Genomic DNA, 14,357 nt, shown 5'->3' on the forward strand with positions numbered 1-14,357 from the left:
GGGGGGCGAGAGGAAAATGCTATTGAGTAGTCTACTGCTACCGTACCAAGGAAAAACCTGTTTTTCATGATTTCCTTCCACTGGCGAGTGAGAAAGGCCCACCTGCACCCCGCACGGGGAATGTCAATGTTTTTTGTTCTTTGGAACAGAAGGCTTGAGGATAAATTCTACCTTGCCTTTTTTGTTTTCTTGTGTCAAGTGCTTTTTTTGGACCCGGCTTATCAAATCTTCTGGATTGCCAAAAGGGTGTTTTCCCCTGGCTCTTTCTGGTTTGAGGAAACCCCTTGTTTTTGGCTGCGGTTCTGTCCAATACTGTTTCCAAGTCGGGTCCGAACAGTAAATCGCACTAAAATGGGATGCAGCATAATCTATTTTTAGAGGAGATGTCCCCTTCCCATGACTTCAGCCACAGGCCTCCCCCAGCTGAATTAATGAGGCCAGTGGTCCTGGCCGATATCCTTACTGATTCTGCTGACGTGTCCGCCAGGAAAGCTGCTGCTCTGGTTAGAGTGGATATGGTTTTTACCAGTTTCTCCTTTTGGGGTATCGCCTTCTAGCAGCTCTTGCAATTGCTTCAGTCAGACTAACAAGGTTCTGGATGTGCAGGTGGAAGCTATGGCTGGATTTAGACTCATGGCTGCAGCTTCCCAAGCTCTTCTCAGAAGTGCTTCTATCTTTTTATCCATGGGATCACTGAGAGTTCCGAAGTCGTTGAAAGCTAAATCAGCCTGGTTTGCAAATCTGGCGAGGGAAGCATCTACCTTAGGACACTTCACCCAGGGTTTGGCATCCTCCTCTGTGATAGCTGTATTTAATCGTAGCTGGGGTAACGAGCTTCTTTTACAGTTCTTCCTATTCTTTCTTGACCACGTTTTTCAGAGACTCATGCACCAGAAAGGTTCTAGGTTTTTTTTGCTTGCAGACCCTTATACATTTTATCATGTAGTGAAAGCTCTGCGATTTTTTTGCTTTTTGATACCCAGTGTATCTACTATGGCCCTCAGTAAATAATCAGTGTCCCCTGAGGGGGAAGAGTGTACTGTCTGATGCTGGATCCTCATTATCTGACTCCGAGCACAGGCCACTCCGAGCATCGGATTCTGATTCAGAGTCGTCTGCATCAGACCCCTGCTCCGCTTGGTCCACCTCATTCCCCCTGCACAAAGGGATGGGAGTCATGCTGGTAAATGGAGTGCTGGCCTGACTGGGGCTTGCTGGGGCTTCCAGTTTTTCTATGGCTGTACGAAGGGGACCAATAATGCTTTTAATTTCCTTTTTAAAAGAATTAAGCATATCCTTAAGGAACCCCTGTGACTCTTTGGCCACCATTTTATTGATGCATTTCTGGCATAGGGGTTTCTTCCAATCTGGAGGATACCTGTAACCGCAAGAGGCGCATGCCTTGCTACTGGTCTTTGCCTTCTTCTCTCCTGGGGTCTTTGTCTAAAATAAGCACAAAGGACCCAGTGAGGCAGGCAGTTACTATACACAACTGTAAGAAAAACGTTTGTTAGTGAGGGAACTTCAGTGTGCTCTGGCTTACCTTGGAGTTGTCCTGTCCTGCAGGATCTGCAGGGCAGGGCGGGGAGACATCTGACATGGTCAGTCTCAGAAAAGAAACCATAAGTCTCAGAATAGAAACCATAGCATAGGGACCTTTAACTGCTTCCTGCCCAGCTCCAACCCTGCCCCCATGCAGGTTGGTGGACATACCGACATTGCAACCTCCTGGTATCCAAGGGTCCGCTTCTCTTTGTGAACATTGAGGCATTTGTCTTCGGCTTGTTTCTAGTTAAAATGCTGTAAGTATCTTTTAGAAATTGCGCTGACGCCGGAAATGAGCTCAGGGGATGTCCCCCGCTCCGACTTCTGCCTTCCCCAAGATGGATGCAGACCGGAAGCGTGCCACCGGAAGGGACGCGAAATTCCAGTCCCGACGCCATCTTGCTCCTCCAACATCGAAGATGCTGCCTGGAGGTCGCTTGGACTGGTGCAAAGCGCGAGGGTACCAGGGGGTGCCGCATTCAGGGGGTCCAGGAAGCTGACGCTCCCCACATGCAGGGAGGTGGCCCAACCCCACTCTACATACATCCAGAAAGGGAGTTTTGGCTAGCAGAACTTGCCTAGAGGATCCGCTGCTCCAGGCACGGTCTGGGGTGGATACCATGGGCATCCTGACAGATGGGGGGATGGTTGCAGACCCCTCAGTAGGGGTGAAACCTCAGGCGGGGGGTCAGGTGAGGGGCAGTTCATTGACCCAATGTACTGCCCAAGGCTTGCTGAGCTGGATGGGAGGCTGTTTAGGAAGCCTCCTGCAATTAGCACAGAGACAGCTCCTGTGGGTCCGGAGGAAACAATCATACTGAGGCAGAAGGTATGACTGGCCTTTTATATTGGTAGACTAATGTGTTTCTTGTTTCAGGTAGGAGGAGCATCTCAGGTGCTGCCCTGGAAGATGATTAGAGAAAATAAATTTGGTTAAGGGGGGGGGGGGGGGGGGAGATAACAACCACCTGTTTTTACCATTCCCCGGCAATATTAGTATAAATAGGGCCTAGGTAGTGTAGTCCTGATTATCAGTGCAAGCCCAACAGTGCTGCCAGTCAGTGTCGCCCCATCAGCACACATCAGTGAAGGAGAAAAATTACCTGTTTGCAAAATTACACAAAAAAACTAACTACGAAAAATGTTTTGTTTTTTCAAAATTTTCGGTTTTCTGCTTTAACGGTGATTAAACACCACCAAAAGAAAGCTCTATTTGAGTAAACAAAATTATAAAAAATTCATATGAGTACAGTGTTGCATGACCACGCATTCATGATTCAAAGTGCAACAGCGCTGAAAGCTGAAAATTGGCCTGGGCAGGAAGTGGGTAAACGTGCCCAGTAGTCAAGTGGTTAAGGGCGATTGATTTTTTTTTTTCCAGTGTGAATATGCTGAAGATTGTTTCAGTTGCTATTCATGCAGAAACCCAGGCCAACAATAGGATCACAAGCTTTCTCCATTGTAGATAGACATAAATGGATTAGCCTATACTGTATGGCAGAGGCCACCTAAACCCCTAGACAAGGTGGTAGATTGACAAAAACGGGCACACACAGGATCTGGTGCAGCTGTGCATAGTAACCAATTAGCTTCCATGTTTTAGCCCCGATTCACATTAGTGCGTTTTGTCGGGCAATCTGACAGTTCAAAATAACACGACAAATCACACCCCATTGCTAGCAATGGAACCGTACAAATCGTTGTGATCTCATTGCAACTTGCATTGACTTTGGTTAAATGAGGTCACCCATCGAAATCGCACTGATCGGGCATCTTTGAAATCGTGCTGAAGTAGCGTGATTTCAAAGCCGTACCAAGGTCAAAGCCTAAAGCCCCGTACTGATCGTCGGCCGAACGATCGGCCGTCTTTTGTCCAGGGCTGTCGTGTCTGTTGATAACTGCAAAAGACTGCACACTAATTTTGTCGGCCAACAACAGCCAACTGCAGAAGTGATGTCATGTGATGGTTAACTTTCCTTGTCTTTTTTATTTTCTGAGCATGCCCAGTCTTGCAAATCTGTTGTCTGTCGGCCGAATTCTGTACTGACTGGCGAACAATCGGCCGTTCTGGTGTCGGCCTACAAAAATTTTAATGCTTGCATGACAGATTCTTTTCGGCCGAATGTGCGCTGTCGGCTGTCGGAGGCATCATACTAACAAGCCTACAATCGGCAGATCGGTCAATCTGCAAGTGTGTACGGGCCTTTATTGAACAATCTGAAGAGTTGTAAAGACAGAAGGGTTTTTTATCGTAATGCATTAGGATAAAAAGCCTTCTGTGTGCAGCAGCCCCTCTAATACTTACTTGAGCCCCCTTTCTATCTAGCGATGTCCTGGAGTCCCTCGACCATTGGGGACTCTCCCTTCTGATTGGCAGTGACTTACCTGAGGCACCATTGGCTCCCTCGGCTGTCAAAATCAGTTAGCTCCTGATCCTGTCAATTCAAGTCAGTTAGCCAATCAGGAGAGAGAGGGGGGCGGGCCGAACCGCAGCTCCGTATCTGAATGGACACACGGAGCTGCAGCTCGGCTAACCCATAGCAAGCTGCTTGCTGTGGGGGCACTTGATAGAAGGGAGGGGCCAGGAGCAGCGAAGAAGAGGATCCGGGCTGCTCTGTGCAAATCTACTGCAAAGAGCAGGTGAGTATAAGGCCCCTTTCACACTATCCGTCCGTCGGACGGACTCCGTTTATCTCAGCGGGAGATTAATCCGCCGATCCCCCGCTGAGCAGGAGAATCACAGCTGTTCTCCGCACTGTGTGCAGAGACACAGCTGTCAGTTCCCTATGCATCTCTATGGGGGAATCTGATGGGAACTGACCCTCAGTCCGTTCTCATCCGATCCGCTGGACGGATGGAAAACAGGGTTTCCATCCGTCCGGATTTGACAGATCGGATGTCAGCGGACATCTGATGCCCCATAGGGATGCATGGGGGGACCATTCAGATCCGCCAAAAAAACAGACAGGCGGATCTGAACGGTCCTCCTGTGTGAAAGAGCCCTAACGTGTTTGTTATTTAAAAAAAAAAAAAAAAAGAAAAGAAACGCGAGACATTACAATCACTAAAAGTTAAAAGCTGATTGGTTACCATGTCCAGCTGCACCAGATTCTGTGTGTTCTGGTTTTAGTTAACCACTTAAAAGGACCGGGCCTATTTCTGACACTTGTTAACAAGTTAAAATCAGTAAAAAATTACTTAGAACCCCCAAACATATATATTTTTTTAGCAGAGACCCTAGAGAATAAAATAGAGATCGTTGCAATACTTTATACTACTCTTTGCGCAGCGGTCTTACAAACGCAATTTTTGTAATAAATACACTTTTTCATTTATAAAAAATAAGAAAACAGTAAGGTTAGCCCAATTTTTTTCTATAAAGTAAAAGAATGTTACGCTGAGTAAATAGATACCCAACATGTCATGCTTCAAAATTGCGCACACTCGTGGAATGGCGACAAACATTGGTACTTTAAAATCTCAAGAGGCAACTATTTCGATATTTCTACAGGTCACCAGTTTAAAGTTACAGAGGAGGTCTAGGGCTAGAATTATGGCTCTCGCTCGAACGATCGTGGTGATACCTCACATGTGTAGTTTGAACACCGTTTATATATGTGGGTGCGACTTGTGTATGCATTCGCTTCTGTGCGTGAGCTCGGAGGGACGGGGCGCTTAAAAAAAAAAAAAATGTTTTTCTTATTTATTTTACCTTTTATTTTTACACTGTCCCTTTAAACACATTTTTTTTTAATCACTTTTATTCTATTATCCTGCCGCCCATAAAAGTGATCTTGCGGTAAATCCGCCACTGGGACCACTTTTATGTGAAAGAGGACCGCCCGTCCTGTACGAAGATACTGGAGTTATGGCCTCAGCCCAGCTCTGTCCAGGCCATGCCTTCGATGCGTTTCGCCCTCCAAGACTCAGCGGGTGGTGTAAAACACATCAGGAGACATGGCCTTCACAGAGCTGGGTTGATGCTGCTTCTACTATAGTGACTGTTGGGTCCTCGGGGTGGTTTCCTTCCCAAGCTCTCCCCAACTGGCTATTTTGACAAAACACCGGCAGTCACTATAGTAAAAGGGGGCCTCAGTCCTCTACGCGTTTCGCCGTCCATGACTCCGCACCATAGGTGGGGTGAAACACATCAGGAGACATTGCCTGGATGGAACTGGGCTAATGCTACTTCTATAGTGACTGTCGGGTCCTAATGGTGTGCGGCACTCTGGGTTGTTTCCGTCCCTTATACAGCATAAACTGAGCAAGGACAAGCTCTCCCCAACTGGCTATTTCAAAAGAACAACGGGTCCTAATAGTGTGCAGCACTCGGGGTTGTTTCCTTCTCTTTTACAGCAAACATTGAGCCAGCACAAGCTCTCCCCAATTGGCTATTTTGACAGAACACCGGCAGTCACTATAGTAGAAGGGGCCTCAGCCCAGCTCAGTCCAGGCCAATTCTGACACGTTTCACCTTCCACGACTCAGCGGGTGAGGTAAAACACATCAGGAGACATGGCCTGGACAGTGCTGTGAGTTGATGCTGCTCCTACTACAGTGACTGTCGGGTCCTGATGGTGTGCGGCACTCGGGGTTGTTTCCTTCCCTTATACAGCAAACATTGAGCCAGGATGAGCTCTCCCCAAGTGGCTATTTCGACAGAACACCAGTAGTCACTATAGTAGAAGGGGCTCAGCCCAGCTCCGTCCAGGCCATATCGGACACGTTTCGTCCACTAGGACTCAACGCCATTGGTGGGGTGAAACACATCAGGAGACAGGGTCTGGATGGAACTGGGCTGATGCTGCTTCTATAGTGACTGTCGGGTCCTGATCATGTGCGGCACTCTGGGTTGTTTCCATCCCTTATACAGCATACACTGAGCAAGGACAAGCTCTCCCCAACTGGCTATTTCAAAAGAACAACGGGTCCTAATAGTGTGCTGCACTCTGGGTTGTTTCCTTCTCTTTTACAGCATACATTGAGCCAGCACAAGCTCTCCCCAATTGGCTATTTCGACAGAACAACGGCAGCCATTATAGTAGAAGGGGCCTCAGCCCAGCTCCGTCCAGGCCATGGCTGACACGTTTCGTCCACTAGGACTCAACGCCATTGGTGGGGTGAAACACATTAGGAGACATGGCCTGGACGGAGCTGGGATGATTCGGCTTCTACTATAGTGACTGTCCTAATGGTGTGCGGCACTCGGGTTGGTTTCCTTCTCTTCTACAGCATACATTGAGCCAGGGCAAGCTCTCCCAACTTGCTATTTTGACAGAACAACGGGTCCTAATAGTGTGCCGCACTCGGGGTTGTTTCCTTCCCTTATACAGCATACACTGAGCCAGGACAAGCTCTCCCCCAATTGGCTATTTCGACAGAACACCGGGACCTAATGGTGTGCGGCACTCGGGGTGGTTTCCTTCTTATCTACTGCACAAAAAAAACACCTATTCATATTTGGTTTATGCTGCCCATCACATGGAAGATGTCCACACCGGTCCTTTGGTCACCCTATACCAGTGATGGCAAACCTTAGCCCCCCAAATATTTTGGGACTACATTTCCCATGATGCTCCTGTACTCTGCAGTGTAGTTGAGCATTATGGGAAATGTAGTTCCAAAACATCTGGGGTGTCAAGGTTCACCATCACCGCCTTATACAGATAGGCACAGTAGACATGTGTGTGTACAGGACATGCCATTGCAGCTGCCCATACATGTGCCAATTTACAGGCAATTTCCGACCACCTTCCGTCCTCGAGGACTCACAGACGTGTTGTCGGTAATCGGGAACTAAGCGATCCCCCAGAATTTGGTCACTCGGAAGCCGAAACGTAGCAATAAATCGGCGGCCTCAATATGGCTTACCGTGATGTCATCTTCAAAACGCGATCGGATTTTTTTTCACAGGGTTCAATAGCTGCTATGGCGATCCATCTACAGGCAGCCAGTGGAAATGATTCGATTTTTTGTCTTTGATGGGATGGGAATTTAACACAAAAGTAAAAGGATGATTGTTTGATTATATATAATTATATTATTGTAATTGTTTGATGATAGCTTGATCTTGGGTGACCAATTGCAGACATTTACTAATTTTTTTTTATATATATATATATATATATATATATATATATATATATATATATATATATATATATACACATATACATATACACACACATACATATACACACACACCATACAGAAGCCATGATATATATATATATATATATATATATATATATATATATATATATATATATATATATATATATATATACATACACACATACATACACACATACATACATACAGCATACAGAAGCCATGATAGATATACAGTGGGTATGGAAAGTATTCAGACCCCCTTAAATTTTTCACTCTTTGTTATACTGCAGCCATTTGCTAAAATCATTTAAAGCGGAGTTCCAGCCATTTACTCACCTGTCCAACGGTCCAGCGATGCGGCCGCCCGAAGCCTCGATCCTCTCCCTCGGCATCACTGCTGTGGGCACCCGGCTGTCACAGTTTGTGGCTTCACAGCCGGGTACCCACTGCGCATGCGCGATTCGCGCCGTGATTGGCCGGCAATCTTCTGGGACCTCTGACGTGTCCCAGAAGATTGCAGGGAGGGAGGGGGAGAGGAGAACTTCCATTCAGGGCATCGCGGCGCTCCGAGCGGAAGTGGGAGCGGGTACCTGTCAAAACTAGGTACCCGCTCCCCCCCCAAAAAAATTACATGCCAAATGTGGCATGTCAGGGGGTCAGGACTCCCTAAAGCGGAAGTTCCACTTTTGGGTGGAACTCCGCTTTAAGTTCATTCTTCTTCCTCATGAATGTACACATAGCACCCCATACTGACAGAAAAACACAGAATTGTTGACATTGTTGCAGATTTATTAAAAAAGAAAAACTGAAATATCACATGGTCCTAAGTATTCAGACCCTTTGCTCAGTATTTAGTAGAAGCCCCCTTTTGATCTAATACAGCCAGGAGTCTTTTTGGGAAAGATGCAACAAGTCTTTCACACCTGGATTTGGGGATCCTCTGCCATTCCTCCTTGCAGATCCTCTCCAGTTCTGTCAGGTTGGATGGTAAACGTTGGTGGACAGCCATTTTTAGGTCTCTCCAGAGATGCTCAATTGGGTTTAAGTCAGGGCTCTGGCTGGGCCATTCAAGAACAGTCACGGAGTTGTTGTGAAGCCACTCCTTCGTTATTTTAGCTGTGTGCTTAGGGTCATTGTCTTGTTGGAAGGTAAACCTTCGGCCCAGTCTGAGGTCCAGAGCACTCTGGAGAAGGTTTTTGTCCAGGATATCCCTGTACTTGGCCGCATTCATCTTTCCCTCGATTGCAACCAGTCGTCCTGTCCCTGCAGCTGAAAAACACCCCCACAGCATGATGCTGCCACCACCATGCTTCACTGTTGGGACTGTATTGGACAGGTGATGAGCAGTGCCTGGTTTTCTCCACACATACCGCTTAGAATTAAGGCCAAAAAGTTCTATTTTGGTCTCATCAGACCAGAGAATCTTATTTCTCACCATCTTGGAGTCCTTCAGGTGTTTTTTAGCAAACTCCATGCGGGCTTTCATGTGTCTTACACTGAGGAGAGGCTTCCGTCGGGCCACTCTGCCATAAAGCCCCAACTGGTGGAGGGCTGCAGTGATGGTTGACTTTCTACAACTTTCTCCCATCTCCTGACTGCATCTCTGGAGCTCAGCCACAGTGATCTTTGGGTTCTTCTTTACCTCTCTCACCAAGGCTCTTCTCCCCCGATAGCTCAGTTTGGCCGGACGGCCAGCTCTAGGAAGGGTTCTGGTCGTCCCAAACGTCTTCCATTTGAGGATTATGGAGGCCACTGTGCTCTTAGGAACCTTAAGTGCAGCAGAAATCTTTTTGTAACCTTGGCCAGATCTGTGCCTTGCCACAATTCTGTCTCTGAGCTCTTCAGGCAGTTCCTTTGACCTCATGATTCTCATTTGCTCTGACATGCATTGTGATCTGGAAGGTCTTATATAGACAAGTGTGTGGCTTTCCTAATCAAGTCCAATCAGTATAATCAAACACAGCTGGACTCAAATGAAGGTGTAGAACCATCTCAAGGATGATAAGAAGAAATGGAAAGCACCTGAGTTAAATATATGAGTGTCACAGCAAAGGGTCTGAATACTTAGGACCATGTGATATTTCAGTTTTTCTTTTTTAATAAATCTGCAACAATGTCAACAATTCTGTGTTTTTCTGTCAGTATGGGGTGCTATGTGTACATTCATGAGGAAGAAGAATGAACTTAAATGATTTTAGCAAATAGCTGCAATATAACAAAGAGTGAAAAATTTAAGGGGGTCTGAATACTTTCCGTACCCACTGTATATATATATACACATACATACAGCATACAGAAGCCATGATAGATATATATATATATATATATACACAGCATAGAGAAGCCATGAAGGTGTGGAGTGATCCTGCCATAGGTGACAGTCATGTAAACAGGCAGCCATTGTACATAGAAGGAGAGAGCTGTGTGTAGTAATCAGGTCAGTACACAATACACATAAATAGGGGAGCCCCCACCACCACCTCATTGTGTGTCAGCGCCCCTCCCCCTCCTCTCACCTGTCTCCAGCACCCGGCAGGGCGGCTCCCCCCTCTTTTCTCAGTTCCGGCTCCTCCCCCTCCCGGCGTCCGTCAAGCAGCTATTAGGCCCGGTCCCCAAATCACTCGCGGCTCCCCGCCTCCCCCGGCCTTTCTCTTCGGTTCATTCCGCTACCCCCGGTGCGCCCCGGTCCTGGAGGAGAATCTTGTGACGTAACCGGAAGTCGGCGCACACGCCCATAGCGCCTGCCTGCGTCCTGTCGTCGCGTCACTGGTCACGTGCGGCGCCGGGCGTCGTCAAGGCAACCAGGGCCTACAAGGCTGTGTTGAGCCTGAGTTTGAGTAGTACATAAAGGAGGGGAGAAGGGCAGGGGGGGCATACAGTGAAAATAGCTGTGTCAGTATTTAACTGTTTGCACTAGCCTAGCCTAAGCGTTGATTTTTCTTATTGTAGGACAGTTTCCTTTATTGGAACGTTACTGCTATGCTTTCATAAGGGACAATTCAAGTTTTATGTGGTGACAGAAGGTGTACTGTAGGGTTGCCACCTCATCCCTTTAAACCAGGAGACCTATTTATTATACAGGTTCTGAGGCTAATATAATGCACACAAGGAAGTTCAATTACCACCCTAATCAGCCATAGGAACCTGTGTAATTAATGTGTGTCCTGGTTTAAAGGGATAAGGTGGCAACTCTAAGTATGGTAAAATGTCTGTCACTGCAAATGTTTCCTATGTGTCCCATTCACAAAGCAATGCTGCGCTGGAGCGTGCTGCGAAAGATGCATTTTATCACAGTGCACCAGCCTGAATCATACTACAATGTTAGGCAGCGCACTTTGCTGCCCGACATTGCAGCGAATGAAATGTTAGTTTTGTACACTTCAAATAAAGCTGTTACAAATCAAACAAAAATAAGGGACCGTGCATGTGCTGAATCGTGCACCACACTGTCCTCTAGCCAGCCGGAAATACAGAGCTGCCGGAGGGCTGAATCGCTCCAGCTGCTCTGCGATTTAACACACATTGCAGTGTAAATTAGCCCTAAATCTCAACCTCAATAAAATAAAGCTTTAAAATGTTTCACTTTTTACAGCAGACGGTTAGAGAGGGTGCAGACATGGTACAGGAGACGGTCAGAGAGGGTGCAGACATGGTACAGGAGACGGTCAGAGAGGGTGCAGACGTGATACAGGAGACGGTCAGAGAGGGTGCAGCAGACGTGATACATGAGATGGTCAGAGAGGGTGCAGACATGATACAGGAAAGGGTCAGAGAGGGTGCGGACATGATGCAGGAGACAGTCAGAGAGGGTGCGGACATGATACAGGAGATGGTCAGAGAGGGTGCGGACATGGTACAGGAGATGGTCAGAGAGGGTGCGGACATGGTACAGGAGACGGTCAGAGAGGGTACGGACATGATACAGGAGACAGTCAGAGAGGGTGCGGACATCATACAGGAGAGGGTCAGAGAGGGTGTGGACATTGTGCAGGAGACAGTCAGAGAGGGTGCAGACGTGACACAGGAGATGGTCAGAGAGGGTGTGGACATGATACAGGAGGTGGTCAGAGAGGGTGCAGACATGATACAGGAGACGGTCAGAGAGGGTGCAGACATGGTACAGGAGACAGTCAGAGAGGGTGCAGACATGGTACAGGAGACAGTCAGAGAGGGCACGGACATGATACAGGAGACGGTCAGAGAGGGTGCAGACATGATACAGGAGAAGGTCAGAGAGGGTGCAGACATGGTACAGGAGACGGTCAGAGAGGGTGCAGACGTGATACATGAGATGGTCAGAGAGGGTGCAGACATGATACAGGAGACGGTCAGAGAGGGTGCAGACATGATACAGGAGACGGTCAGAGAGGGTGCAGACATGATACAGGAGACGGTCAGAGAGGGTGCAGACATGGTACAGGAGACGGTCAGAGAGGGTGCAGACATGATACAGGAGACGGTCAGAGAGGGTGCAGACATGATACAGGAGACGGTCAGAGAGGGTGCAGACATGATACAGGAGACGGTCAGAGAGGGTGCAGACGTGATACATGAGATGGTCAGAGAGGGTGCAGACGTGATACATGAGATGGTCAGAGAGGGTGCAGACATGATACAGGAAAGGGTCAGAGAGGGTGCGGACATGATGCAGGAGACAGTCAGAGAGGGTGCGGACATCATACATGAGAGGGTCAGAGAGGGTGTGGACATGGTGCAGGAGACAGTCAGAGAGGGTGCGGACGTGACACAGGAGATGTTCAGAGAGGGTGTGGACATGATACAGGAGGTGGTCAGAGAGGGTGCAGACATGATACAGGAGACGGTCAGAGAGGGTGCAGACATGGTACAGGAGACGGTCAGAGAGGGTACGGACATGATACAGGAGACAGGCAGAGAGGTTGCGGACATCATACAGGAGATGGCAGAGAGGGTGCAGACATGGTACAGGAGACGGTCAGAGAGGGTACGGACATGATACAGGAGACAGGCAGAGAGGGTGCGGACATCATACAGGAGATGGCAGAGAGGGTGCGGACATGGTAAAGGACTTGATGTGCAACTCCAACCCCAACACAGCTCTGTACCCCCCACCCCCAAACACATAGAACATCCAGCAGATCACCCCATGGCCACTCAACTGTAGTGCCTGCAGCAACTCCTGATGCAAGCTGTCAGCTCACTAAGAATTGGGGAGGTGGGCGACAGCAATGTGGTGCCCGCAGGATCTCCCTCCAGCTAGCAGGTCACTTCCCTGTGTACAGCGGAGAGGGGAGGGGCCTCTGACCCAGGCAGCTAATCGGCTTCAGTGTACAAGTGAATTGCTTTGCTTCTACAACAGAAGAGGGAAGCCGATTAGCTGTTAAGGGAGGAAGATCCCGTGGCCATGTTTTAACAGCCAGAAGCTTCGGCCGTCCCGGTGATCTGACAGGTCACCCACAGAACAACGGGACAAAGCCAATTTCCCGTGATTTTTCCCATTACACGGACAGACTGGGACATGGGTCTGAAAATCGTGATTGTCCCGGGGAAAATCGGGACTATTGGCAACTATGCACCTGACACTGCATGGATTTGCCTCAATCAACCAGGAATTTTGTGTATCTATATGCACAACACAGACTGTCTTAGCTTAAACTGAAACCATCTCTCACGTTTAACAGAACTGCATATACTTGCACTAGTGAATTGCTCTAAGTAAAGAACCTACAGATCCAGTCCATTCCAGCTGCAGCTCACACATTCCAAGCTCGTCAATTGGACATCTGTAGGAACCTTAGTTCATGTGGTGACCTACCATTTCTTGTTCAGCTCATGTGGTCCACTTGGGGAAATAAGAAGCCCAGACACCCACTGCGAGCTGTAAGGCCGCTAGGCGCTGACACCATTAGGTTACCTGGGACTCCTTCAGCCCCCATATACTCTGCCCTTTACCATTGAGCTGTTATAATCGTGACCTTTGATTTATGTGGCATTACAGGGTGTTGACCTAGATGTGGTTATATAAACCCGGGCATGTGTTTTATGTATGACAACGTTGTCAGTCTTTTTAACTATTGTCTATTGCCTATTAACTGTGTATCATTTTCCTTTTGCAAGGACATTCTTCAACTATAGCCAAAACTGCTCAATTGAGATTTTTTTTTTACAGAGAAGGGCAACCAAACTGATAAGCGGCATGGAGGAGCTCAGCTATGAAGAAAGATTGGAGGAGCTGAATAGGGCATATGATCAACATAGATAAACACAGAAGTGGTCCATATAGTGAACTTGGTGTTGATTTATTCACTTTAGGTCATCACAGAAGACAAGGGAGCACTCTTTATGTCTGTTGAAAAAGAGATTTAATCTCCAAATATGGAAAGGCTTCTTTACAGAAGAGCTGTGTGTGACGAACGTGGGTATCAGATACATGCCCTCTTCAATAACTCATGAAAGTACTAGCCAAGCTCATACCACTTTGTCATTTTCCTAATAATGCACCCTAACCAAAGATTTTCAAGCTTGCAGGACCAGAATCTAGGTGCCAACCACCTGACAGCGATTGCCACTGGGCTATGTTAACCACTTGCCGACTGCCTAACGTAGATCTACGTTGGCAGTCAGCCCCTCACAGGCAAAGCGATGTAGGTCTACGTTGCTAGCCTGTGAGGGTCTAGGGAGCGAGCGCGCTGCCGGAGGCGCGCTCCCGCACGGTCACG

The 14,357-nt window shown here is 47.8% G+C and overlaps 1 protein-coding gene across 1 annotated transcript in view; it reads right to left on the minus strand.

Moving 5' to 3' along the window:
• Window positions 1-1,011: 1,011 nt before the first annotated feature.
• LOC309563345 (phospholipid-transporting ATPase IC-like) overlaps window positions 1,012-14,357 on the minus strand; it is a gene marked incomplete at both ends in the record, with an annotated part of 170,504 nt that continues 157,158 nt past the window's right edge. The window contains one exon of the mRNA XM_082267739.1: window positions 1,012-1,443. Within this exon, the coding sequence (XP_082123865.1) occupies window positions 1,012-1,443 (432 nt within the window). The remainder of the gene's footprint in view (window positions 1,444-14,357) is intronic.

This window comes from Pelophylax lessonae (genome assembly GCF_965119305.1).
Source record: "Pelophylax lessonae genome assembly, chromosome: 9".
NCBI classification, from domain to species: Eukaryota; Metazoa; Chordata; class Amphibia; order Anura; family Ranidae; genus Pelophylax; species Pelophylax lessonae.